Genomic DNA, 27,446 nt, shown 5'->3' with positions numbered 1-27,446 from the left:
ATGGGGGGGTCGTTGAGGGGGCTCCCTTGTCCCCCCTTCCTGCCACCCCCATTTACGGGGTCTGACCCTGCAGGGGGCCCCCCAAAATCCTCCCCCCTTTCCAGCCTGAGCCCCCCCACCCCCTTTTCACCCCCATTTACGGGGGTCTCACCCTTGAGGAGCGCCCCCAGCCTCCACTCCCCTCTGCCCCCCATGTTCCAGTCTGACCCCCCCAAACCCCTCTCTCATTCCTTTTGTCCCCCCCCTCCCTTTCCACCCCCATTTATGGCTCTGATCCTTTAGGCTCCCCTGACACCCCCCCCGTTTCCATTGTGTCCCCCGCATTTCCACCCCCATTTATTCTCTCTGACCCTGCAGCCCCCCCGACCCCCCCTCTTCCTCACAGCCCCCCCTGCCCCCCCCCCACAGCCCCCCGACACCCCCTCTCTCTCTTGCAGCCCCCCCCACGACCCCCCTCTCTCTCACAGCCCCCCCAACCCTCCTCTCTCTCGCAGCCCCCCCGACCCCCCCTCACAGCCCCCCCTGACCCCCCCTCCCTCTCGCAGCCACCCCGACCCCCCCTTTCTCGCAGCCCCCCCTGACCCCCCCGCTCTCTCTTGCAAGCCCCCCTGACCCCCCCCAGCCCCCCGACCCCCCTCTCTCTCTTGTGGCCCCCCCTGACTCCCCCTCTCTCTTGCAGCCCCCCCCCGCCCCTCCTCTCACTCGCAGCCCCCCGACCCCCTCTCTCTTGCAGACCCCCTGACCCCTCTCTCTCTCACAGCCCCCCAACCCCCCCCTTGCAGCCCCCTGACCCCCTCTCTCTCTCACGTAGCACCCCCCGACCCCCTTCTCTCTCACAGCCCCCCCGACCCCCTCTCTCTCGCAGCCCCCCCGACTCCCCTCTCTCTCTCGCAGCCCCCCCTGACCCCCCCCCAGCCCCCCCGACCCCCCTCTCTCTCTCTCACAGCCCCCCTGACCCCCTTTCTCTCTCTCACAGCCCCCCAACCCCCCTCTCTCACAGCCCCCCTGACCCCCCCCTCTCTCTCACAGCCCCCCCTGACCCCCCCTCTCTCTCTCACAGCCCCCCGACCCCCTTTCTCTCCCTCACAGCCCCCCCTGACCCCCCCTCTCTCTCTCTCACAGCCCACCTGACCCCCCTTCTCTCTCTCACAGCCCCCCGACCCCCTTTCTCTCCCTCACAGCCCCCCCGACCCCCTCTCTCAGCCCCCCGACCCCCTTTCTCTCTCTCACAACCCCCCCTGACCCCCCCCTCTCTCACAGCCCCCCCGATCCCCTCTCTCTCTCTCACAGCCCCCCCGACCCCCTTTCTCTCTCTCACAGCCCCCCCTGACCCCCCCCCTCACAGCCCCCCCGACCCCCTTTCTCTCCCTCACAGCCCCCCCTGACCCCCCCTCTCTCTCTCTCACAGCCCCCCCTGACCCCCCCTCTCTCTCTCTCACAGCCCCCCCTGACCCCCCCTTTCTCTCTCTCACAGCCCCCCAACCCCCCTTTCTCTCTCTCACAGCCCCCCCTGACCCCCCCCCTCACAGCCCCCCAACCCCCCTTTCTCTCTCTCACAGCCCCCCCTGACCCCCCCCTCCCTCTCTCTCTCGCAGCCCCCCCACCTCGTGATGCCGGGTCCGGTGCTGGCGGCCGCTGGCCCCCTGGCTCGCGCCATCCGCTCCAAGCTGGACGCTGCCCTCCAACCCACCCACCTGCAGGTTTTGGACGAGACCCCCCGGCACGGGGGCCCCCCCGGGGCTGAAACCCACTTTTCGGTGGTGGTGGTGAGCGAACGCTTCGCGGGGCTGCCCCCCCTCCAACGCCACCGCCTCGTCCACGCCGCCCTCAGCGCCGAGCTGGCCGGACCCCTGCACGCCCTCGCCATCGTCGCCAGGACCCCCCAGCAGTGGGAGACCCTCCCCAGCGCCCCCCAGACCCCCCCTTGTTTGGGGGGGTCCAAGCGGGAGCGCGGCAACCAGGCGGCTGGAGATCAGTGATGTGACCCCCCCCAACCCTCTTCAAAAGGATGGAGCTGGGATTTATCCACGAGCTTGGGGTGCCCCCCACCCTGCAACACCCCATTCTCTGCACGCACCCCCCTGCTTCCACCCTGAGGCGGTGAATTTTGGGGTCCCCCTCCCCGTTTCCACCCTGGAGGAGGATTTTGGGGTCCCCCCTGCTTCCATCCTGGAGGAGGATTTTGGGGTCCCCTCCAATTCCATCCTGGAGGAGGATTTTGGGGTCCCCTCCACTTCCATCCTGCTGGAGGATTTTGGGGACACCCCCCTGCTTCCACCCTGGAGGAGGATTTTGGGGTGTCCCCCCTGCTTCCACCCTGGAGGGGAAATTGGGGTCCCCCTGCTTCCATCCTGGAGGAGGATTTTGGGGACACCCCCCCGTGCTTCCACCCTGGAGAGGGATTTTGGGGTCCCCTCCGCTTCCACCCTGGAGGGGGATTTTGGGGTCCCCCCCATCCAATTACATTGATTTTTTAATTGCGTTCAGCATCATGGGTGCACACCCCCCCCCCCCCCCCCAAAAAATTAAATAAATAAAGGGGAGCAGCTTGGAAACAGCAGCTGGTGAATCATTTTGGGGGGGGGTGGGGGTCATTTTGGGGGAGTTTGTTGCTTTTTTGGGGTGTTTTCTTGTCGTTTAATTAATTTACAAACATCTAAAATCTACAGCACGGCACGAGCGCACGGACAGAGCGATGGGGGGGCGGGGGGGGGGGCACCCCAAGAACCAGCGACACCGAAAGGGGGAGGTGAGGAGGAGAAAGAGGAGGAGGAGGAGGAGGGGAGGATGAAGCACACGCCGCTCGATCGCTTAGAGGGGGGGCTGCTCGTGATGCTGGGGGGGGGCTACCCCAAATATCTGGGGGGGCTACCCCAAATTTGAGTTGGGGGGGGGGGGCCTCCAAAGCGCTTTTGCATAGACCAACGCTTCCCATCCCTTGTTGGGGATCAATTGGGGGGTGCAGAGGTCCAGGAGCACCCCCCCGTACCCCATTTTTGGGGGAGGGGGCCCCCCCGTACCCCATTTTTTTTTTTTAAGGGGGGGGGTCCCAGCGTTGCTTTGTGCTTTGCGAACCACTGGTGGTTTTGTGCTCTGGGTTGAGGGGGGGAAATGGGGTGCGGGGAGGGAGATTTGGGGTGCAGAGGGGAGAAGTGGGGTGCAGGGGGGAGAAATGGGGTGCAGGGAGCACCCCCCCCTCCTGCACACCCCCCCCTCCTCGCACCAGCACCCCCTAAGAAAGAAAATCCATTATAAATGAGGAAAAAAACCCCAAACCCAGCAGTTTTGGGGGTCCCCACCCCATTGCACCCCCAAAACGGAGCTGCGCCCCCCTCCCCATGCAAAAAGTGGGGGGCTGCACCCATGGGTGATGCCTTGGGGCACCAGTGTGGGGTGGGGGCACCCCACTGCACCCCAAAATTAGATGAGCGAGGGGGGCTGGGCTCAGCGAGGGGTGCTGCACCCCAAAAACTGGGTACCCCAAGGGCTGGGTACCCCAAAACTTGGGCACCCTGCAATTTGAGGGGTGCCCCCAAGGGGCTCTGCACCCCCAAATGCAAGCACCCCAAGGGGAGGCGCACCCTAAAACACCCTGCAAAGCAAGGTGCCGTGCACCCCGAAACGCCCTGCACCCCAACATGCCGCTCAGCCCACCAAACCGTGCACCCCAAAGGGGTTTGCACCCCGATACACAACTTGACGGACCCCCTTGGGGCACCCCAAAACGTGCACCTCAAAGGGTCGAGCAACCTAAAGGGTGAAGACCCCAACACGTGCACCCCAAAAGGTTGTGTAACCCCAAGATGTGCACCCCAAAGCATTGGGCGTGCCCAGATGGGCACCCCAAGATGGGCACCTCAAAGGGTTGGGAACCCCAAGACATGCACCCCAAAAAGTTGTGCACCCCAAAGGGTCGGGCACCACAAAAGGTTTGGGCAACCTAAAGGGTCAAGCACCCCAAAAGGTTGGGCACCCCAAGATGTGCCCCCCCTAAGGATTGGGCACCCCAAGACATGCACCCCAGAAGGTCGTGCACCTCGAGATGTGCCCCCCCAAAAGGGCTGGTCACCCCAAGGCATGCACCTCAAAGGGTTGAGTACCCCAAGATGTGCACCCCAAAGGGTTGGGCACCCCAAGATGTGCACCTCAAAGGGTCGAGCACCCCGAAAGGTTGTGCACCCCAAAGGGTTATGCACCCCAGAAGGTTGTGCACCCCAAGACGTGCACCCCAAGATGTGCACCCCAAAGGGTCAGGCACCCCAATGGGTCGGGCACCCTAAAGGGTTGTTCAACCTAATGGGTCAAGCACCCCCAAACGTTTTGCACCCCAAAAGGTTGAGCACCCCAGAAGGTTGTGCACCCCAAGATGTGCACCTCAAAGGGTCAGGCACCCCAAAAGGGTTGTGCAACCTAAAGGGTCAAGCACCCCAAAAGGTTGTACACCCCAAAGGCCTGAGCACCCCAGAAGGTTGTGCACCTCAAGATGTGTCACCCCAAGATGTGCACCCCAAAGGGTTGAGCACCCCAGAAGGTTGTGCACCCCAAGACATGCACCCCAAGACGTGCACCTTAAAGGGTTGAGCACCCCAAGACATGCACCCCAAAGTTTGTGTGGCCCAAACGGTTGTGCACCCCAAAGGATTGTGCACCCCAGAAGGTTGTGCACCTCAAGATGTGCCCCCCCAAAGGTTTGGTCACCCCAAGATGTGCACCCCAAAGGGTTGGTCACCCCAAGATGTGCTCCTCAAAGTGTTGAGCACCCCAAGATGTGCGCACAAAAGGGTCAGGCACCCCAAAGGGTTGTGCAACCTAAAGGGTCAAGCACCCCAAAAGGTTGTGCACCCCAAGATGTGCTCCCCACAAAGGGTTGGTCACCCCAAGACGTGCACCTCAAAGGGTCGGGCACCCCAAAGGTTGAGCATCCTCAAAGGTCAAGCACCCCAATACATGCCCCTCAAAGGGTTGGGCACCCCAAGATGTACACCCCAAAAGGCTGGGCATGCCAAGATGCGCACCCCAAGATATGCACCCCAAAGGTTGTGCATCTCAAAGAGTTGAGCACCCCAAGATGTGCACCCCAAAGCTTTTTGCAACCTAAAAGGTCAAGCACCCCAAAAGGTTGTGCTCTTCAAAGAGCTGTGCACCCCAGAAGCTTGCGCACCTCAAGACGTGTACCTCAAGACGTGTACCCCAAGACATGCACCCAAAGGGTTGAGCACCCCAAGATGTGCACCCCAAGATGTGCACCCCAAAGGGTTGAGCCCTCCAAGACAAGCACCCCGAAGTCTGTGCATCCCAAAGGGTTGAGCATCCCAAGATGTGCACTTCAAAGGGTTGGGCATGCCAAGATGTGCACCCCAGGATGTGCCCCCTAAAAGTTGTGCCCCCCAAAAGTTTGTGGCCCCCCCCAAACCCCGTGCTGTTCGCCCTGAGGTGCCGCGCACCCCGCATTGTTCTGCCTGCCCAGGTGCCGGGCACCCTGCGGGGTTTTGCACCCCAAAAAGCCCCCCCCAAATTGTCTTGGGGTGCAGAGGGGACCCCTTCACCCTCCACCTTTACCCCTGGCAGTGCCGGAACCCATCCCTACAGATGGGGAAACTGAGGCACGGAGCCACCGCTGCCCCATCCCTGAGGACGGAGCCTTCATCCTTCTCCTCCTCCTCCTCTCCCAGCAGGGATGGGGTGGGTCGGGGGGGCCATGGGGCTTGTCCTGCACCCCTGCGAGATTGAGGGGGACCCCCCCGACCCCCCCAAACTGCAGCCCCCCCAGGGTGCGAGCAGCAAATTCACAGAGGGGACAACACCGAGAAAAGAAACGGGAGGGGGAATTTGGGAAGGTGGAAGGGGTTTTGGGGTGACCTGGGCGGGGGGGGGGGGGGGCAGTGGGTTTGGGGGGGCCAAGTGCAAATGAAAAAGGTCCCAAATGCTCCAAGAAGACGTTTCACAGTGTCTAACGAGACTAATCCCGGGGGGGGGACGGGGTGGGGAGCTGGAAGAGGGGGGTGGTTGCTTTGATGGAAGGGGGGGGTCCCCAGGGATTTTTTTTTTGGGGGGGGGCCCCTCTGCCCCAGCTCCCCCCCCCCACTCTCACTGCAGGACTTGCCCCCGGGTTTCGGGGAGTTTCAAGGCGAGGGAGCTGCCGAGCGCCAGGGCGGCCGAGGCGAGCAGGATGGGCACCGCCTTGGTGATGCCCACGAAGGACGTGAAGATGCTGATGCCCAGCACGGCCGCCAGCTTGCACAGGGCGTTGAGGAACCCGAAGGCCGTCGTCCTGCAGGGAAACATCGGGGGGTTAGCACCGCGTGGACCCCATCTGCCCGTGGCACCCCAAAACGCTCGTGGGAATTCACTGGGAAACCAGCACCGACGGTCGGAACCCAGCATCCCACAACTGGTACCCAGAAACCCATAAGTGACACCCTGCATCCCCTAACTGGCATCCAGCACCCCATAATTAGCACCTAGTGCCCCATAACTGGCACCCAGCACCCCATAACTGGAACCCAACACCCCATAACTGGCACCCAGAATCCCATAACTGGCACCCAGCAACCCATAAGTGACACCCTGCGTCCCCTAACTGGCACCCAGCACCCCATAATTAGCACCTAGTACCCCATAACTGGCACCCAACACCCCATAACTGGCACCCAGCACCCCATAACTGGAACCCAGCACCCCATAACTGGAACCCAACACCCCATAACTGGCACCCAGCACCCCATAACTGGCACCCAGCATCCCATAACTGGCACCCAACACCCCATAACTGGCACCCAGCATCCCATAACTGGAACCCAGAATCCCATAACTGGCACCCAGCAACCCATAAGTGACACCCTGCGTCCCCTAACTGGCACCCAGCACCCCATAATTAGCACCTAGTACCCCATAACTGGCACCCAGCATCCCATAACTGGCACCCAACACCCCATAACTAGAACCCAGCACCCCATAACTGGAACCCAACACCCCATAACTGGCATACAGCATCCCATAACTCGGTCCCAGCAACCCATAAGTGACACCCTGCATCCCCAAACTGTCACCCAGTACCCCATAACTGGCACTCAGCGCCCCAGAATTGGCACCCAGCACCCATAACTGGCAATTAATACCTCATAACTGGCACCCAGCACCCCATAAGTGGCAGCTGGCACCCAATAAGTGGCACCCAGCACCCCATACCCAGCACCTAGAACCCCATAAGTGGCACCTGGAAGCCCATAACAGGCACCTTGCACCCCACAACTGGCACCCAGCACCCCATAACTGGCAGCAAATACCCCATAACTGGCACCCAACACCCCATAACTGGAACCCAGCATCCCATAACTGGAACCCAGCAACCCATAAGTGACACTCTGCGTCCCCTAACTGTCACCCAGCACCCCATAATTAGCACCTAGTACCCCATAACTGGCACCCAGCATTCCATAACTGGAACCCAGCACCCCATAACTGGCACCCAGTACCCCATAAATTGCAGCTAGTACCCCATAATTGGCACCCGGCATTCATAATTAGCACCCAGCACCGCATAATCAGCACCAAGCTCTCCATATCCAGCACCTAGAACCCCATAACCGGCACCCAACACCCCATAACTGGCACACAGCATCCCATAACTCGGTCCCAGCAACCCATAAGTGACACCCTGCATCCCCAAACTGTCACCCAGTACCCCATAACTGGCATTCAGCACCCCAAAACTGGCACCCAGCACCCATAACTGGCAATTAATACCTCATAACTGGCACCCAGCACCCCATAAGTGGCAGCTGGCCCCCAATAAGTGGCACCCAGCACCCCATACCCAGCACCTAGAACCCCATAAGTGGCACCTAGAAGCCTATAACAGGCACCTTGCACCCCACAATTGGCACCCAGCACCCCATAATTGGCACCAAATACCCCATAACTTGCACCCAGTACCCTATAATTGCCACCTAGTACCCCATAACTGGCACCCAGGACCCCATAACTGGCACCCAGCACCCCATAACTGGCACCTAGTAGCCCATAACTGGCAACCAGCACCCCATAATTGTCACCTAGTACCCCATAACAGGCACCCAGGACCCCATAACTGGCACCCAGCACCCCATAACTGGCACCCAGTACCCCACAAATGGCACCCAGTAGCCCATAACTGGCACCCAGCAGCCCATAACTGGCACCCAGCACCCCATTAATGGTAGCTAGTACCCCATAACTGGCACTTAGCAATCCATAAGTGACAACCTGCACCCCATAACTGGCACCCAACACCCCATAACTGGTACCCTGCACCCCACAAATGGCACCCAGTAGCCCATAACTGGCACCCAGCAGCCCATAACTGGCACCCAGCACCCCATTAATGGTAGCTAGTACCCCATAACTGGCACTTAGCAATCCATAAGTGACAACCTGCACCCCATAACTGGCACCCAACACCCCATAACTGGTACCCTGCACCCCATAATTAGCACCTAGTACCCTATAATTGCCACCTAGTACCCCATAACTGGCACTCGGTACCCCATAACTGGCACCCAACACCCCATAACTGGTACCCTGCACCCCATAATTAGCACCTAGTACCCTATAATTGCCACCTAGTACCCCATAACTGGCACTCGGTACCCCATAACTGGCACCCAACACCCCATAACTGGCACCCAGCTCCCCATACCCGGTACCTAGAACCCCATCAGTGGCACCTAGAAGTCCATAACAGGCATGCAGCACCCCATAGTTGGCACCCAGCACCCCATAACTGGCACCCAGCACCCCATACCTGGCACCCAGCACCAGAACTGTCAGACCTGGCACCCAAACCCTCACATCTATCACCCAAACCCACAAACCCAAGACCCGAAAACTTATCTGGCACCTGAAACATCACATCTGGCTCCCAGACCCTCAGACCTGGCACCCACACACTCACATCTGGCACCCACACCCGCAGACCCAGCACCCGAAGACTCACATCTGGCACCCAAACCCTCACATCTGGCTCCCAAAACATCACATCTGATGCTCAGCACCCAAACTCTCACATCTGGCACCCAAACCATCACATCTGGCACCCAAACCATCACATCTGGTACTCAAAACCCCACATCTGGCTCCCAGAACATCACATCTGATGCTCAGCACCCAAACCATCACATCTGGTACTCAAAACCCCACATCTGGCTCCCAGAACATCACATCTGATGCTCAGCACCCAAACCATCACATCTGGTACTCAAAACCCCACATCTGGCTCCCAGAACATCACATCTGATGCTCAGCACCCAAACCATCACATCTGGCACCCAAACCATCACGTCTGGTACTCAAAACCTCATATCTGGCTCCCAACCCCTCACATCTGGCTCCCAAACCATCACATCTGGCTCTGGGCACCCAGATCCTCTCCCGCACCTCTTGTCGGAGGGGTAGAGCTCGACCGTGAGCACGTCGAGGGCGTTCCAGGAGGCGATGCTGACGCCGCCGAAGAGGCAGAGCAGAGCGATCATCGCCGACTCGCTGTTGCCGAAGGAGAGGAAGAAGCAGCTGACGCAGGACATGACGCTGGAGCCGGCTGTGGGGGGACACAGGGACACGTCAGGGAAGCCTCATCGGGGAGGGGAAACTGAGGCAGGAGGTCAGGGAGTCATGGAGTGGTTCAGGTTGGAATCATAGAATCACAGAATCACCAGGTTGGAAGAGACCCACCAGATCGAGTCCAACCATTCCCATCAATCACTAACCCATGTCCCTCAGCACCTCGTCCACCCGGCCCTTAAACCCCTCCAGGGAAGGGGACTCAACCCCCTCCCTGGGCAGCCTCGGACACTGCCCAATCACCCTTTCGGTGAAAAATTTTTTCCTAATGTCGAGCCTGACCCTCCCCTGGTGGAGCTTGAGGCCATTCCCTCTCGTCCTGTCCCCTGGCCCTTGGGAGAAGAGCCCAGCTCCCTCCTCTCCACAACCTCCTCTCAGGGAGTTGCAGAGAGCAATGAGGTCTCCCCTCAGCCTCCTCTTCTCCAGGCTAAACCCCCCCAGCTCTCTCAGCCGCTCCTCTTCTTCTCCAGCCCCCTCCCCAGCTTCGTTGTTCTTCTCTGCACTCGCTCCAGAGCCTCAACATCCTTCTTGTGGGGAGGGGCCCACAACTGACCCCAGGATTCGAGGAGCGGTCTCCCCAGGGCCGAGGCCAGAGGGAGAAGAACCTCCCTGGCCCTGCTGGCCACGCCGGGTCTGATCCAAGCCAAGATGCCCTTGGCCTTCTTGGCCCCCTGGGCCCCTGCTGGCTCCTGTTCAACCAACCCCCCCAGGTCCTTCTCCTCCAGGCAGTTTCCAGCCAGACTTCTCCTAGGCTGGAGCTGCTCAGGGTTGTTGTGCCCCAAGGGCAGGACCCGCCATGTGGCCTCGTTAACCCTCCTGCCGTTGGTCTCAGCCCATGGATCCAGCCTGTTCAGATCCCATTGGAGCCTCCCGACCCTCCAGCAGATCCAGCTTCCACCCAGCTCAGTGTCACCCACAAACTTGCTCAGGGTGCATCGATGCCTTCATCCAGGTCATTGATGAAGACATTGAACAGGGCTGGACCCATGAACAGGGCTGGAAGGGGCCTTCAAAGCTGATCTGGTCCAACATCTCCAACTAGATCAGGTTGTTCAGAGCCCCAACCCAACCTTGGACGTTTCCAGGGATGGGGCATCCACCACCTCTCTGGTCTCCCCACGCTCAACACAAACCAGCTCTTCCTCGATGCCCACCCAGCATGCGGAGGCGGCCGATCTTGTCCATGAGGAGCGCCGAGACGATGTTCCCGGGGAGGACGGCCAAGGTGCCCAAGAAGCTGACAAAGTAGATCATGTAGGCGTTGTTGTCATCGCTGAAGTCCAGCTGGCAGCCCTCCTTGTTGTGCAGGAAGGTGCTGTTCACCACCCGGCTGTTGATGAACTTGTACTCAAAGAGATCTGTCCGGGGTGGAGAAGGGGGTTGGTGGGGTCACCTCCGTCTCCGTCCCCTCCTTGAGGACCATCCTGATCCCCCTCCTACCTGTGTTGTAGAAGACGGTGGAGATGAAGGTGCAGTTCTTGAAGAAGGTGTTGCTGGAGGTGATGTCCTCGAAGTAGCACTCCTCGAAGAGCGAGTCCTCAAACGTCACCGACTTCATCTTCAGGCCGATGAACCTGGTAGGGTTGGGAGAAGAGCCCGGTTCATCACATCCACTCACGTGACGAGCGGGTCAGGCCTCAGCCCCAACCCAGGACGCACTTGTCGTTGAAGTACTCCCCGCCCTGGTGGATCTGGTTCTCCAGGGTGAAGTTGAAGGTGAAGTGCCGGACCTTCTCGCGGGTGAAGAGCTTGGTGCGCGAGGCGTACTCGATGTTCTGCAGGTGTTTGATCATGTCCGGGAACCAGACCGTCAGCCCGTAGTAGCTGTGGGGAGAGGGGGCTGAGCCCAGGCACTGCGACGCCCGTCCCAGTCGATCTCAGACCAATCCCAGTTTCATCCCAGAGCTACCAGTTGTGTCCCAGTATTGACAGTCCCATCCCAGTTCTGTCAGGCCCATCCCATTCCATCCTGGTGCTGCCTGTTCTGCTCCATCCCATCCCATCCCAACTCAACCCAACCCAGTCCCATCTCATTCCAACCCATCCCAACCTATCCTAACTCATCCCATCCCATCCCAACTCAACCCAACCCAGTCCCATCTCATCCCAACTCATCCCAACCCAATGCCATCTCATTCCAACCCATCCCAACCTATCCTAACTCATCCCATCCCATCCCAACTCAACCCAATCCAGTCCCATCTCATCCCAACCCAGTTCCATCTCATAGTAACCCAGTCCCATCTCATTCCAACCCCTCCCAATCTATCCTAACTCATCCCATCCCATCCCAACTCAACCCAATCCAGTCCCATCTCATCCCAACCCGGTTCCATCTCATCCCAACCTAGTCCCATCTCATTCCAACCCATCCCAATCTATCCTAACTCATCCCATCCCATCCCAACTCAACCCAATCCAGTCCCATCTCATCCCAACCCAGTTCCATCTCATAGTAACCCAGTCCCATCTCATTCCAACCCCTCCCAATCTATCCTAACTCATCCCATCCCATCCCAACTCAACCCAATCCAGTCCCATCTCATCCCAACCCGGTTCCATCTCATCCCAACCCAGTCCCATCTCATTCCAACCTCTCCCAATCTATCCTAACTCATCCCATCCCATCCCAACTCAACCCAACCCAGTCCCACCTCATCCCAACTCATCCCAACCCAGTCCCATCTCATTCCAACCCATCCCAACCTATCCTAACTCATCCCATCCCAACTCAACCCAACCCAGTCCCATCTCATCCCAACTCATCCCAACCCAGTCCCATCTCATCCCAACCCAGTCCCATCTCATTCCAACCCATCTCAATCTATCCTAACTCATCCCATCCCATCCCATCCCATCCCATCCCCACCTGAAGGACATGGTGAACCAAACCGCCATCATCATCAGCGTCACCCGCCGGTACTCGGGTGCGAAACACTGCTGGAAGTTGCTCCAGACCTGGGGAGGAGTCCCAGGAGGTGACATGGGGTCCCAGGAGGTGACACAGGGACACAGGAGGTGACACGGGGACACAGAGGGGAGCAGGACCCCCCGCCCCGGGGCAGGATGTGGCCTCACCTGCTGCGAGAGGTTGAGGACGCGGACGAGCCAGCGCCGGTACCACGTGCCGGTGTCTGACTGGATCTCGATGAGCTCGTCCTCCCGCTTGATGGTCTTGATGTGGGTCACCTGCGGGGGTGGGGACACAGTCTGGGGACACTGGGAAGCACCCACCTCAGCCCAGACTCCCCCGTGGGACCCATCTCCACCTCGTGCCTCCGTTTCCAGCCCTGGTGGAGCAGGGTTGACCCCTCTGGGTGGTGCTTTTCCCAGAGGGGTGGAATTTGCAGCCTCCAGAAGCTCCCCCGGCCCCAGCGGCTGGAGGCTCAGCCCCAGGGCAGCAGGACCTTACCGAGAAGACCCTCTCGGGGTGGCCCTTGGCCCTCATGTTAGTGTCGTGGACCTGCTTCAGCACCATCCAGGCCTCGTCGTGCTTCCCATTCTGCAAGGCAGAGCCTGGGCTCACCAGGGGACCAATCCTGCCCCGTCCCACCACCCACTCAGGGTCCTTCTCCAGGTCCCACCACCCACCTGGAGTTCCTCCTGGGTCCTCCCATCACCATCACCCGCTGGTCCCTGTCCAGTCCCACCACCCATCACGGGTTCCTCCTGGGTCCCCTGTCTCCATCACCCACTCAGGCTCCTTCTCCAGGTCCCACCACCAACCTGTGATCTCCACCTGGGTCCCACCATCCACCTGGGGGTCCCAGCTTGGGTCCCCCCCATCTCCATCACCCACTCAGGGCCCTTCTCCAGGTCCCATCTCCCACCTCAGGTTCCACCTGGGTCCTCCCATCACCATCACCTGCTGGTCCCTGTCCAGTCCCACCACCCACTGCAGGATCCTCCTGGTTCCCCCGTCTCCATCACCCACTCAGGGTCCCTCTCCAGGTCCCATCTCCCACCTGGAGTCCCCATCAGGGTCCCCCCCATCTTCATCCCCCACCCAAGGTCCCAGCCCAGCTCCCCACCACCCCGCTGAGCTCCTTGCTTGCCCCCCCGGCAGGATACGTCCCCGCGTCCCCCAGCTCCGCTCACCTCCAAGAAGAAGCGGGGGCTCTCGGGCATGGTGGTGAGCGCCCCGATGGCGAAGACCGAGGGGAAGGCGCAGACCAGGACGAAGACCCTCCAGCTGTGGAACTGATACGCCGAGCCCATCTGGAAGCTCCAGCCTACGGAGACAGGAGAGGACGCGGCGTTGGAGCTCAGCCCCACCAAACTCAACCCTCGCTGCGGTGCCGGGAGGCTCCTACCGTAGTGGGGGATGATGGCCCAGGCCATGGCAGAGGCGTAGATGCCCCCGATCATCCAGAACATGCAGAGCCAGCTCAGGTGCTCCCCACGCTTCTCCTGCGCCAGGAACTCCGAGAAGTAGGAGAAGACGATGGGGATGGAGCCGCCGATGCTGGGGGATGAAGGACACAACGGCGTCAACCGCTGGGCCCAGCGGCTCAGCCCCCGCCTTGGGGGTCCCCGAGCCCTTACCCCACGCCCGAGAGGAGGCGGCAGAAGAGGAAGGTGCCGTAGCCTTGGACGAAGGAGGAGAAGAAGGCGAAGACGCTGTTGACGGAGAGGGAGATGAGGAGGCACTGCCTTCGGCCCAGGCGGTCGGCCAGCCCGCCCCACAGGAAGGCGCCCACCATCATGCCCAGGTAGACGATGAGCCCTGGGGGGACACGGCCACGTCAGTTCCCGGGGGACACAGCCACCTGCACCCCGATATCCCAGCGACCTGCACCTTGATATCCACGGGACACAAGGATCTGCACCCCAATCACCCAGGGGACACGAGGATCTTCACCTCAAGTTATCTTGGGGACACAAGGACCTGCACCCCAAATCATCAGGAGGACGCAAGGACCTGCACCCCGATCACCAAGCAACCTGCACCCCAAGTTGCCCAATGACCTGCACCTCGATATCCCAGGGACATAAAGATCTGCACCCCAAATCACCCGGGGGACACAAGGACCTGCACCCCGAGTTATCTTGGGGACACATGGACCTGCACCCTGAGTCACCCAGGGGAGACAAGGACCTTCACCCCAAGTTATCTTGGGGATACAAGGATTTGCACTCCAAATCATCAGGAGGACACAAGGACCTGTACCCCGATCACCCAGTGACCTGCACCCCCATATCCCAGGGGACACAGCAACCTGAACCCCGAGGTGCCCAATGACCTGCACCTCAATATCCCAGGGACACAAAGATCTGCACCCCAAATCACCCAGGGGACACAAGGACCTGCACCCCGAGTTATCTTGGGGACACAAGGACCTGCACCCCGAGTCACTCAGGGGACACAAGGATCTTCATCTCATGTTATCTTGGGAACACAAGGATCTGCACCCCAAATCACCCAGGGGACACAAGGACCTGCACCCCAAGTTGTCTTGGGGACACAGGGACCTTCACCCCAAGTTAACTTGGGGACACAAGAACCTGCAGCTCAAGTCACCTGCGGATCTGGGGAACTGCACCTTGAGTCACTCAGGGACCTGCACCCCGAATAACCGGGGGGACCCAGGGACCTGCATCCCAAGTTATCTTGGGGACACAAAGACCTGCACCCCGAGTCACCCAGGGACCTGCACCCTGAGCAACCCAGGGGAGACAAGGATCTTCACTCCAAGTTATCTTGGGGACACAAGGACCTGCACCCCGAGTCACCTAGGGGACACAAGGACCTGCACCCCAAGTTATCTTGGAGACACAAGGACCTGCACCCCAAGTCACCCAGGGATCTGCACCCCGAGTCATCCAGGGGACACAAGAACCTGCACCCCAAGTTGTCTTGGGGACACAAGGTCCTGCACCCCGAGTCCCCTGGGGTGACGCTCGGGGTGGGGGTTCTGTGCTGGGGTCCCCAGGGGAGACAATGACCCCCCCAAGCCTGTGTCCCCTGGCAAGGAGGGGACCCCGACCCCCGCATTTGGAGGAGGGGGGGTTGGTTTGGGGTGTGGGTCGATGACACCAGACTGAGGGGGCAGCAGCAGACACCCCCAGGTCTCTCAGCATCCTCTTATCAGGAGGGGGTGGGCTGCAGCGGGGAGATGAGGGTCTGGGGGGGCTCCAGTGGGGACCAGTATGGGACCGGGAGTGGCTGGATGGTGATTCCCATCATCACCTCCATTACCCTCCTTGTCCCCACATCTCCTCGTGCTTCTCCTCCCCCCAATGCCCCCCCCCCAATATCCTCATGGCCCCCCGTATCTTCTGGTGCCCATCTCCCACCTCGTGGTGGCCCCCCATACCCCACATCCCTCAATACCCCCGGGATGGTGTCCCTGGTGTCCCCCATATCTCCTTGTGTCCCTCCACATCTGTGTCCTCACCGTGCTCCCCACATCCCCCTGTCCCCCCACACCCCCCTGTCCCCCCATGTCCTCTGGCATCCCCCTGTCCCTCTGTATCTCCATGACTCCCTGGGACCCCCTGTCCCTCCACATCCCTCTGTCTGCTCGTGGTCCCCTTTGTCCCCTGACCCCCACATTCTCCACCTCCTCGTGTGTCCCCAAAGTCCTCTCCATGTCCCCATCAGCTCAGCTCCTCCTATGTCCCCCGCACCCACCATGTCCCCACCTACTCATGTGCCCCTACGTCCCACGTCCCTCCATAACCTCTAACCTGCTTGTGTCCCCATGTTCCCCATGTCCCTCTAAACTGCCACCTGCTCCATGTCCCTCCATCCCCTCATCTGCTCACGTCCCCCCGTATCCCTGATGTCCTTCCACGTTCCCACCTACCCACGTCTCTCTGTGTGGCCCTGTCCCTCCAGTGTCACCCCATCCCCATGTCCCTCACACCCCGTATCTGCTCCTGTCCCCCATATACACGTCCCTCCATATTCCATAGCTGCTCATGTTGCCCCTATCCATGTCCTTCCACATCCTGTATCTGCTCCGGTTCCTTATATACTCTGTGTCCCTCCAGCTCCCCATCTTCTCATGTTCCCCATATCCCTCCATATCCTTCCATATGCCTCCATATCCCATATATACTCTTGTTCTCCATATCCGTGTCCTTCCTTATCTGCTCCTGTTCCCCATATCCCTGTCCCTCCTTATCCCACATCTGTTCACGTACCCCATATCCCGTGTTCCTTCAGCTCCCCATCTTCTCACGTTCCCCATACCCTTGTCCCCCCATATATCTCCATATCTGCTCACGTTCCCCATACCCCTCCATATCCCTCCATATCCCATGTATACTCCTGTTCTCCATACCCCTGTCCTTCCTTATCTGCTCCTGTTCCTCATACCCTGTGTCCCTCCAACTCCCCGTCCTCTCGTGTTCCCCATATCCCTCCATATCCCATATATACTCTTGTTCTCCATATCCGTGTCCTTCCTTATCTGCTCCTGTTCCCCATATCCCTGTCCCTCCACATCCCATATCTGCTCACGTTCCTCATATCCTGTGTCCCTTCAGCTCCTCATCTTCTCACATTCCCCAAACCCTTGTCCCCCCCATATATCTCCACATCCCATATCTGCTCACGTTCCTCGTATCCCGTGTCCCTTCAACTCCTCATCTTCTCACATTCCCCATACCCTTGTCCCTCCATGTCCCCATTTCCTCACGTCCCCCCATATCTCTCCATATTCCTCCATATCCCATATCTGCTTCTCCTCCCCACATCCCTGTCCCTCCTTATCCCATATCTGCTCACCTTCCCCATATCCCGTGTCCCTTCAGCTCCTCATCTTCTCACATTCCCCACACCCTTGTCCCCCCCTTACATCTCCACATCCCATATCTGCTCACGTTCCTTGTATCCCATGTCTTTCAGCTCCTCATCTTCTCACATTCCCCATATCCTTGTCCCCCCCGTATATCTCCACATCCCATATCTGCTCACGTTCTTTGTATCCCGTGTCTTTCAGCTCCCCATCTTCTCACGTTCCCCATACCCTCATTCCTCCACGTCCCCATTTCCTCACATCCCCGCCACATCTCTCCACATCCCTCATCACCTCCACAACCCTCATCTCCTCCCGATCCCTCCTACCCCCACGTCCCCGTGCCCTCCTCACCGAGCATTCCCTTGTTGGAGTCGGAGAGGCACATGTCCTTCTCGGCGCTGGGCAGGACGAAGCCCACCACGAAGACCTCGACGCCGTCGGCCATGAGGGCCAGTCCCAGGACGAAGTAGAGGGTCCACTGGAAGCGGCCGTGGCCGCACTCCTGCAGGATGAGCTCGTACTGCTGTGCCAGCTCCTCCCTGTCCTTGCGCCGCTGCCCCTCGCCGTCGTCGAAGGTGCCCACGGCCGCCTCGGCCCCCAGGCGCTCCCCGCTCTTCAGCGACTCGTGCCGCGGGATGCCCTGGTACTCGCCCTCGTAGATCTCATCCTCCTCGTCGTGCCCCTCGGTGGCGTCGCTGGAAGCCCCCTCCTCTTCATTGGCCCCCTCGCCTCCCCGGTAGTAGCCGTCCTGGGGCGCGTAATCTTCGTCGTCCTCCTCTTCCTCGAAGCGGGAGTAGGAGCGCTTGGTGTACTCGTCCTGCACGCGGTCCATGCCCTTGCTCACCTTCTTGGCTGCGTGTTTCTTCACCTCCTTGGCGATGTCCTTGGCGCCCCGGATGAACGCCGTCCGGTCTCGGAAGCTCTCGTCCATGGTGCCGGTGGGATCGGCCGCGACACCGGGATGGAAGCGGGGAGGTTCTCGGCGTCGGGGGCTGCGTCCTCACGCCCGAGGACCACGGTGGGATGCGAGGAGATGGGCGACGGAGCTACCCATCCATGTGGCACCGGCCGGGAGGGGACACGGGGGGACCCCGGACCTGAGGAGCCCAGACACAAGCAGGGGTTGTTGTAGGGTGGGAACAGCCCCACATCCCACCTCATCCCAGAGCAGGGGTGGCTGTCCCATCCCTGGAGGGGTTCAAGGCCAGGTTGGATGGGGCTTGGAGCCCCTGATGCAGTGGGAGGTGTCCCTGCCCATGGCAGGGGTGGGACTGGATGGGCTTTGAGGTCCCTTCCAACCCAAACCATCTCATAGTTCCATGATTCTCACTTGACATCGGCCAGAACCCCCAGATCCCATCCCTGGAGGGGTTCAAGGCCAGGTTGGATGGGGCTTGGAGCCCCTGATGCAGTGGGAGGTGTCTCTGCCCCTGGCAGGGGTGGGACTGGATGGGCTTTGAGGTCCCTTCCAACCCAACCCATTCCATGATTCCAGCTGGATTTCAACACCCTTGGCAGCAGGATGGGCTCCATAGTAGATCCTCCAAGGTCTGATAACGTGGCTGAGCACAAGCTATGGTGCCAGTTTGCCTCCCTCTGTCTCTTTTTCCAGCTACCTGTTTGAACCCAAACCCTCTGGCACTTCCTAAACAAATGAAACCCCTGGAAGAAGGGAGCACAGCGCCCCTGGGTTCGACACGAGAGGAAGGATGGATCCACGTGGACATGGATGAGCTGAACAAGGAGAGCGTGGCCCACGTCTCCTCTGCCTTCTCCAGTCGAACGGCCCCATCCACCCACCCAGGGACACCCAGTGGCCCTGGGGATGGAGGAGCCAAGCCCAGAGCTTTGCAGGGCTGCGATGGTGCCACCTCAGACCCTGGGTGACCTGAGGGGGTCTCCACAACATCCCACAACGGCCGTGGGATGGAGCGGCACTGGCATTGGATGGACGGTGAAGGGATCAGCCCCCCCAAAGGCACAGAGGTCCCCAAAGTCTTCCAGGGCAGCCCCAGGGCTGCGTCCACCTTGGATCAAGGGAGGGCAACAAGGCAGGTTTGGGAAGGGGGACCTTGGTCCCACAAGGGGGTCCCAGAGCCTTCTGGGGCAGCCCCAATGTGTCCATCCCGGATCGGAGAGGTGACAAGGCAGGTTTGGGATGGGGGGGTCCCTCAAGAGAGGTTCCACGAGGGCTTGGGGGTCCCAAAAGGGCAGCCCCAGTGTGTCTGTCCTGGATCAGAGGGGTGACAAGGCAGGTTTGGGATGGGGGGGTTCCCTCACAGAAGCCCCAGGCTGGCTGACCACGACCTGGTGCCCCAGCCACGTCCCCAGTGGTTGTGACCCCAGCAGTGACGGCTCCCAGCCTGGAGCAGGAGGGTCCCACCGCCCCTCCATCCCCCCAACAAGGGCTCCCCAAACCGTGGGCCCCCCACTTCCCACCAACGTCCCCCCCAACCCATTGATGCAACGGCCCCTCCGAGCCCTCAATGGGGCTGGGAAGGCCAAAGACCGATGAGGGGGGGTTGTGGCCACCCCAAAAGCATCAATGGGGCTGGGGGGGGGCTCCTTTTCAAGGAATGAGGGGGAACCCCAAGAGTGGTGGGACCCCAACAGCAGCGGGGGCCAAGGGACACCCCCTCTCCATCACTTGGCGGGGGGGGACCCCAAGCACAGCCCCCCAAGGTCCAACCTTTCCATCTGTGACCAACGAGGGACGGAGGACAAGGGAGGGTGGGGGCATTGGGGACAGGGCTGCTCCCCAGTTTGTCCACCCTGGATGGCACGTCACTGCCCGAAAGCAAGCCTGGATTGTCCCCTCTCCATCCTCAGGGATGGAGCAGCACCAGGGGGACAGCGAGGGGACACTGGGGGGCTCAGCATCCCGGGGGCGGGGGGTCCCCGATGCCTGGGGGTAGGGGGTCCCCGAGCTGGTTGCCTGAGCTTGGCCGTGGTGGCAGAGCGGACGCCGGATCACGCTCCCCGGGGAGGCTTCCAGAAGGGCTTTGGCCACGGGTTGTGTTTGGCGAGAGACGCTGGCGTCGGCAGGAGCCAAAGCGGCCGCCAGGGCAGAGCTGAGGGGGGCTGGGGGCATCCGGATACCCCCCCCCGGGGGCTTTAATCAGCGGGTGGCATCTCCCTGTCCCCACGCACCCCCGTCCCCAGCTCGTTGTCCCCCCTCCGCAAGCGGCATCGTGACCCCCGCTGAGCCCAGCGCCGCTCGGGGCAGGGATGGGCGGCCCTGGGGGCTGCTGTGACCCCCCCAAAAGGCTTTTTTTACCCTTCGGTGGTGACCGAGCGCAGAGGATGAGGCCACAAGGAGAGGGACGCAGCCGTCACCGTGTCCCCCCTCCCCGAGCGAGGGGACAGGGCGCAGCGGGGAGGCTAAAATTAGCCCTTTTGAATTAGGGGGGTAATTAAAATCAGCCGGGACCGTGGGATGGTGCAGGGACGGTGCTGCGGCACGGCGTGCCCCCCCCAGTTTCTGAATGAAGGCAGGTGGGGGGGGTTTAAGCAGCGTAAAATCTCTAATTCACCCGCTGCCTCCACTCCATCCAGCCGGGAGCGACCTTGGCTGCGTGGCCATGGCGGGGACCCTTCGGTCCCCAATTCGGGTTGGACCCTTGGCCCCCCCAAGGCCGCTGGATGAGCGGATTCATGGCCAAGGTCATTTAGCTCCAGCCTGGCTGCCTGCGGTGCCTCCCAATGCGGCCGTGCCGCGGGACGCCGCTGCCCGAGCCGTGACGTAGAGGGAACGGCGAAAAGCAGAGGGGAGCACGGCGAGGCCAAAGCCCTGTCGGGGCTGCGGAGCAAGGTCACAGCTCGGCTCGGTGACGGGGAAGCTGCTCCACGCGATCCGGGAGCCTCGAGCGGCCGAGCCAACCTGCGTTGTCAGCACGGATGCTCCGGAGACGTGATTGCACAGGGAGCGAGCGCGACACCCGGCACGCAAGAGCTGGAGGGTGGGAGAGTCCCCCCAAAAATGCTCTTGTGGCTGTAAAACCACATCACTGACCCTTCCAGCCCCGTCCAGAGCAGAGCCCCCCGACCCCAGACAAGGTTATGGGCCTCTGGACCCGTTTCCTCCTGCCACGCGCGATGGATGCAGCGCAGCATCCCCCGGGTGGTCCCGCGTCGGGGCTCCTCCAGGTCCCCCTCCTCTTTTTTGCACGATGACACGAACATGGCGACAAGAGGGGAAGAGTTTGAAATCGCCTGTGTCCAAGGTCATCATCCAACAGCCCCCCCTTCTCCAGGCCACCCCCGGAGGGCTGCGGCGCTTCCCCCCCTCCCCAAAACCCACCGGCACCGCCACCATAAACACCCAGCGCTGCCGTAAAACCCCGATGCCCACGGGCCGAGCTGCCCCTCAGCAGAGCTCGCCCACCGGCAGAGCTTCCCCAGCCCTACGACGGCACGGAAAGGATGACAAGGAGCCAGGAAAGACACCCAGAAAAAAGACACAGCAAGGCTAGAGGCAAGGTTTTCCAGGACAAAATGGCCACACCAAGTGGAAAGGAGAAGCCGAACCCCTAATCCATCGAACGGCGGCTCCGAGGATGCTAATTAAAAGCAGAGGGGAGAGGAAGGGGATTTGCTTTAGAAAACAGCTTTCCTTTCTCTCCTTACCTGCTTCAGCCCTCGCTCGGCTCCAGCTCTCCTTCCGGCGTCCGCCTCCTGCGCTGCGAGGAAGGATGCTCCGGCAGGGATACGGCAAGAAAATAGCTCACGGGTACCAGAGGCAGCGTTAACGCCGCAGCCTCCGCCACACACGCTGAGCATTGGGAGAGTCCATTGGAAGAGCCCAGCGAAGGGAGGTGGCGGGGAGGGCTGAGCTACCCAAACAGGGGGGGGCCAGGCAGGAGGATGGGGGGCTCGCCCCTCGCTTTGGCTCTCGGCGAAGCCGGCGCTTTGGCGATGCCTCCCCCGGGGTCGCCCGCGCTCGCCGGGAGCTCCCTCGGGAGCGGGGTTTCCGTGCCGGCTTGAAGCCGGTGACCGCGGAGGTGACCGTGGCTAATGGGGGGGGAATGAGTTGGCAGCCCCCTGATCCAACGCCGAGGATTCGGTGGCCCCTCTATGGAAACCTCCCCTCCCGCCGCCACCGCAGCCGCGGGCGGATGGCAGCGCAGCCTGGCAGATCTGAGTCACGGCCTCCTCGGGGCTGGATCCCGATTTCTTCGCATCAAATCATCTCCGCTTGGGCTGGCCGGCCCCGCTGCCGGGAGAGGGCACGAACGCCTCCCGTAGCTTTTTTGAGGGGTTCGAGGAGGATCGCGGTTATTGCAGGGAGGCAAAACCAGGTCCGAGGGACACAAATCCAATTGGATTTGCCCCAGGACACTCACCGGGAAAACTGGGACCTTGGCTGCTCCATCCCAGGGGACGTGAGGATGCATCCCAGGCTGTTCTGGTTTGGGATTTGGGGTTCCCCATCCTGAGCAAGGCTGGGAGCATCCAGAGAAGCAAGACCTCCCCTAAGCCTCCTGCACCTCACGTGCAACGAGTTGAGCCGGTCTCAGCTTCCAGGATGTTAGTGCCTGGTGATCCAGCATCAAAGGTGGGTTTGAGGCCAAGCTTCCCATGTCTGGTTGTGCCGAGCTCGCGGTGACTTGGGCACAAACTGGATCCCAGTGGGAGACCTCCGGTTAATGAGAGGAGGAAGAAGGAGGCGTGCTCGAGGCCAAAATGAGCACAGGGAAGGTAGGAAGGAGCACAGAGCCTGATGTGTTAACGGTGAGGCAGCAGCTCAATGCTCAGAGAGATGAGGACCAGTCCACACCAGTGGCAGCAGCAGCAGGATGGGTTTAGGAACCTGGAAGCTAAGAAATACTTGAGATCCTGTTGGAAAGCCCACAGGGAAGCTGGGAAGGGGCTCTGGATCAGGGAGGGCAGGGATAGGATGAGGGGGAACGGTTTTGAGCTGCAAGAGGGGAGATTGAGATGAGATCTTGGGGAGAAATGTTTTGCTGTGAGGGTAGGAGGCCCTGGCCCACGTTGCCCCATCCCTGGAGGGGTCCAAGGCCAGGTTGGACGCCGCTTGGAGCCCCTGATGCAGCGGGAGGTGTCCCTGCCCATCCCATTTCTATGAAATGACCCCAAAAGGGCGAGCGCAGCCCAGCTGCCAGGGTCTTTGTGGCAGCTGGCAGAGGGCTGGGGCTGCAGGAGGGGAAAGCCGAGCCCATCTCCCCCTCGTGTGGGCTGCACGCCTGCTCCCACCGCGGCGCATCCGGACCGCGGGGCTGATCACGCGCCGGCGGAGCCCGGCACGGAGCCTCATTGGCCTGGGCGCACGGGTGAGCTGCCACCCCGGGGCTGCCGAGCCCGTCAAGCTATGACTCATGAGCCACATTGTCACCGGCAAAGCTCCGTGTCCCCCAGCATCCGTGAGCTCGCGCTGAGCCTTAAGGCTTTAATGCAGAGAGCTGGAGCAAAATGCAATGCAGCAGGGACAGGGGAACAGCTCGTTCCGGTCCTGAGGGCCTCGGATCGCATCACGTTTGCCAGGGCCCAAAAAAGAGGTGATGGGATAAAACCAGGGTGATGGGATGAAACCAGGGGTGATGGGATAAAACCAGGAGTGATGGGATGACACCAGGGGGATGGGATGATACCAGGGGGATGAGATAAAACCACAGCGGATGGGATAACAGAATCATAGAATGGTTTGGGTTGGAAGGGACTTCATAGATCATCTAGTTCCAACCCCTCTGCCATGGGGGGGGATGAGATAAAACCAGGGGTGATGTGATAATACGAGGGATGGGGTAACACCAGAGAGGATGGAGGTAATACCAGAGGGGATGGGGTAATAGCAGGGGGATGGGATAACACTAGGGGATGGGATAAAACCAGGAGGGATGGGATAAAACCAAGGGAGATGGGATAACATCGGGGTGGTTCCATCCATGGCAAGGAGATCAGCTGCCCCAGGAGTGTCCTGGTGGCTTCCTTGAGCCAAGAGCCCATAAACACCAGCCCGGAGCTCACTGGATCCACATGGGAAGCACAGCTTGCTTCAGACACTCGAGATCTCAAAGCATCTTGGATCTCAGCATCACGGACACCGCACGCTGCAGATAACCATCCCACAAGCATCCGCCCCACCTAAACCTTTCCATTCCAGTACTCCAAGCCAAACTCTCCCTGAATTTCTGGCTACAGACGATAGGGAAGGGGTCATCGATTCTGTCCCTTCCTCCCCACCCTGACAGCCTCCGCAAAGAGAAGGTGTGGAAGCTGATCCCTCCCTGTTCCATCACAGAGGCTTTTGGAATTTGGAACCAGACAGGCTGAGGTGGGTCCCGGGGTTGGATCTCCTGCAGAGACAGCAGGATTCTGCCTTTGGAGAAAAGGAGAAGGGAAAGCAGGCGGGTTCGGGGAAGCAGATGAAGATGCTGGGATGAAGGAGGCAGCACGCTCCCACCCCTACGTCTTGCCATGAGCTCCAGGCTCTCTCAGAGGGTCCAACGCTGCCCAGGGCAGGAGGAGGCATTTGTGTATCAGCCTCTCAGGGTAAAAACCTCCCATTAGGTGCTTAATCTGCCTTTCCCGGCCGTGTTGTGGTGGGGGCAACCCCCTGTCCATCACAGCTCCGAGGGCTGCACACGCTCCCCCTCGCAGGAGCTCGGACACACCAGCCAACAAAGTCACCCAGCTGGAGTCACAGCGAGTCCACCGAGACCGAGACATCTCGCTTCTGGCACGCGTTTCAGCCCGATCGATGGATGGCAATGGGCCTCTCCCTTGGCATAATTACTTCCACTTCAGGAATGCCTTTAATTGCTGTAGCTGGGGTGGGGGGGTTCATAAGACTGCTTGACTTCAGTCAAAAACCTTGGCGCTGGAATCTTTTAGTGTTCCAGCACTGAGACCAACACCAAAACCAGAGCCCAGCCCAGCTCAGCTCCTTCCAGCTCCCTCCCCATCCATCACAAATCCAACCCCAGAGAACCGTGGCTGCTCTAGGACTTGTTTGGCTTCGGAGGTGCTTTTCCTGATGCGTAAAGACCTTTCCCTACGCCCACAGCCTGGAAGAGCGATGTGCCTCACCCACACCTAATGGGTTCCTGCCTTGAACGGCATCCAGGCGCACACGAACGCTCTGACCGCAGCGGAGAAAGGCAAGCGCCGATCCCATGCATGGGAAGATTAGCACAAACATTAGGGATGTTTTACAATGCTCTCACCAGGCAGCTCTTAAGAAAAACACCTCCAGCCCAGCTGCTGCGGCTCAGGAGCTGCCAGCACAGCCCCACGAGCTTCCGGGCTCTTAAACAGCCACGATTTACTACTAATTTACACCTGAGCCCAGTTTTCTCCTCCCGCTTGGGCTCTGCTCCTTCAAGCAGCAGCTGTGGAGCTACTTCTCATTTCCCTGTTTGCAGAGGTGGAGGAGCTGGAGCCAAGCGATGCCAGGACTTCATGGAGCAGTTTGGGTCAGAAGGGACCTCAAAGCCCCTTCAGTCCCACCCTGTGCCACGGGCAGAGTCACCTCCCACTGGGTTGGGGGCCTTGAACATCTTCAGGGATGCGTTTATCACCTTCCACCTCTTCCCCACCAGCCCCAGCTGGCACAGAGACCCTCAAGTCCTGCTTTTCCCCACTACGATGTTGTTTGCGTTGGGCTCCTTCTGTAATTTTGGGGCCAGAGCAGCAGGCGGTGGAACGGCTCCGCGCTGGACACGATCCAGCAGTAATTGCAGGGCACGTTCCTGGGAAGGAGACCGGACTGATGCGATTGTGCCAGGCTCTGGAGCAGCCCAGAGCAGACCCAGGCGAGGCCTGTGGGTGACTTAATGAAATCAGAGGCTCAGTGGGCAGCCCAGTGCCTCCAGTTCTGCTGGAAGACCCTGTGCATGTTAGCAATCCTTCCTCTGGATTTCAGCATTTCCCATATAAACTTGAGAACCTTCTGTGGTTAATGTTGCTCCAGGGAAGCTCTGGGTGCTCAGCCTGGTCAGGATCAGCCCTCCACAACCACAGAGCTCAAGGCTTGACCCAGGAGCAGAACTGGAAGCTGTTCCCAACACAGCCAGCCCCAAAGTTCCACTACTGGTCCTGAACTGCCTCCAGAAAGGCTCTGTTGGCGTGGGGACAGCTGCTCCAGGAGCAGAAAGAGAATCCACATCCCTAGTAAAAGCCTAGGACAGCCTGGACGCTAATTACGCTTTATCAGAGGCTGTAATCAAAGTGCAGAGCAGCTCCCTCTCACCAGGGAGACCTTAGAGCAGCTTCCAGTGCTGAAAGGGGCTCCAGGAAAGCTGGGGAGGGGCTCTGGATCAGGGAGAGGGTGAGGGGAACAGTTTTGAGCTGAAAGAGGGGAGAAATGTTTTGGTGTGAGGGTGGGGAGGCCTTGGAACAGGTTGCTCCATCCCTGGAGAGGTTCGAGGCCAGGTTGGATGGGACTTGGAGCCCCTGATACAGCGGGAGGTGTCCCTGCCTGTGGCTGCATGGGCTTTGAGGTCCCTTCCACCCTAAATCATTCTGATTCTGCAAGAGCTCTTCATGCTCATCTCACAGATCTTTCAGTGGCCACTCAGGTGCTAAAGGCAACGTGAGCTGAGGAGAAATAAAGCTGGCAGAGAAATAAAGCTGGCAGATCAGCTGTGCTCCTTCCCCAGCCTTCCGCAACCAGGCCCTGAGCCTCCCCGGATCCTTTACCCGCAGCCCCACTGCGCCGGCTGGGGAAGCTCAGCACCGCTCTCACGCTCTGACCAGCAAGGGTGAAGAGAGATGTGAGATAAAGGTCAGGTTTAGCCCTAGGATGTTAAAACAGAACAGAAATAAACCAGCAAAGAGTAAAACCAAGGCAGCTTCTCTGTAGAGCATGAAGAGCTGCTGCAGCCTCCCAAGAGGAGCCACCACAGCCAAAAAAGCACTACGGTCCCTGATCGCATCCCCTACTTCTTCCATCAAGTCAAAACAACAACTCCAGGTGGCCAAATATCTGGAAACATTTTGATTTTGTGCCTTTAAATCACCTGAATTCCCAGCTTTCTATGCAGAAAGCCAATATGTTTTCTGATTTCCCAGGCCCCCTCCCTCCTCTTTGCCTTCCCAACTGCTGGGGAAGGTGTGAAACCTTCCACTGCAGACTCTGCTTTT

The 27,446-nt window shown here is 60.0% G+C and overlaps 2 protein-coding genes across 2 annotated transcripts in view; one reads left to right on the top strand and one right to left on the bottom strand.

The window, feature by feature from the left end:
- BOLA1 (bolA family member 1) overlaps positions 1-2,555 on the top strand; it is a 2,851-nt gene extending 296 nt beyond the window's left edge. Inside the window, exon 2 of the mRNA XM_069878463.1 lies at positions 1,596-2,555. Within this exon, the coding sequence (XP_069734564.1) occupies positions 1,611-1,979 (369 nt within the window). The 5' untranslated portion in view covers positions 1,596-1,610 and the 3' untranslated portion in view covers positions 1,980-2,555. The remainder of the gene's footprint in view (positions 1-1,595) is intronic.
- A 3,483-nt stretch (positions 2,556-6,038) lies between these two features.
- Positions 6,039-18,445, bottom strand: SV2A (synaptic vesicle glycoprotein 2A). Its single transcript, XM_069878361.1, has 12 exons — positions 17,697-18,445; positions 14,143-14,323; positions 13,911-14,062; positions 13,696-13,829; positions 13,010-13,099; positions 12,676-12,786; positions 12,467-12,555; positions 11,257-11,421; positions 11,038-11,171; positions 10,752-10,955; positions 9,415-9,574; positions 6,039-6,271 (listed from the first exon to the last, which is right to left on the bottom strand). The coding sequence occupies exons 1-12, from the start codon at positions 18,274-18,276 to the stop codon at positions 6,088-6,090; spliced, it is 2,184 nt and encodes a 727-aa protein (XP_069734462.1). The 5' UTR covers positions 18,277-18,445; the 3' UTR covers positions 6,039-6,087.
- Positions 18,446-27,446: the final 9,001 nt, after the last annotated feature.

Source organism: Phaenicophaeus curvirostris, chromosome 29, assembly GCF_032191515.1.
Source record: "Phaenicophaeus curvirostris isolate KB17595 chromosome 29, BPBGC_Pcur_1.0, whole genome shotgun sequence".
NCBI classification, from domain to species: domain Eukaryota; kingdom Metazoa; phylum Chordata; class Aves; order Cuculiformes; family Cuculidae; genus Phaenicophaeus; species Phaenicophaeus curvirostris.
Note: the sequence above shows the minus strand (reverse complement) of the source record. Positions and strands in the feature narration are given on the sequence as shown.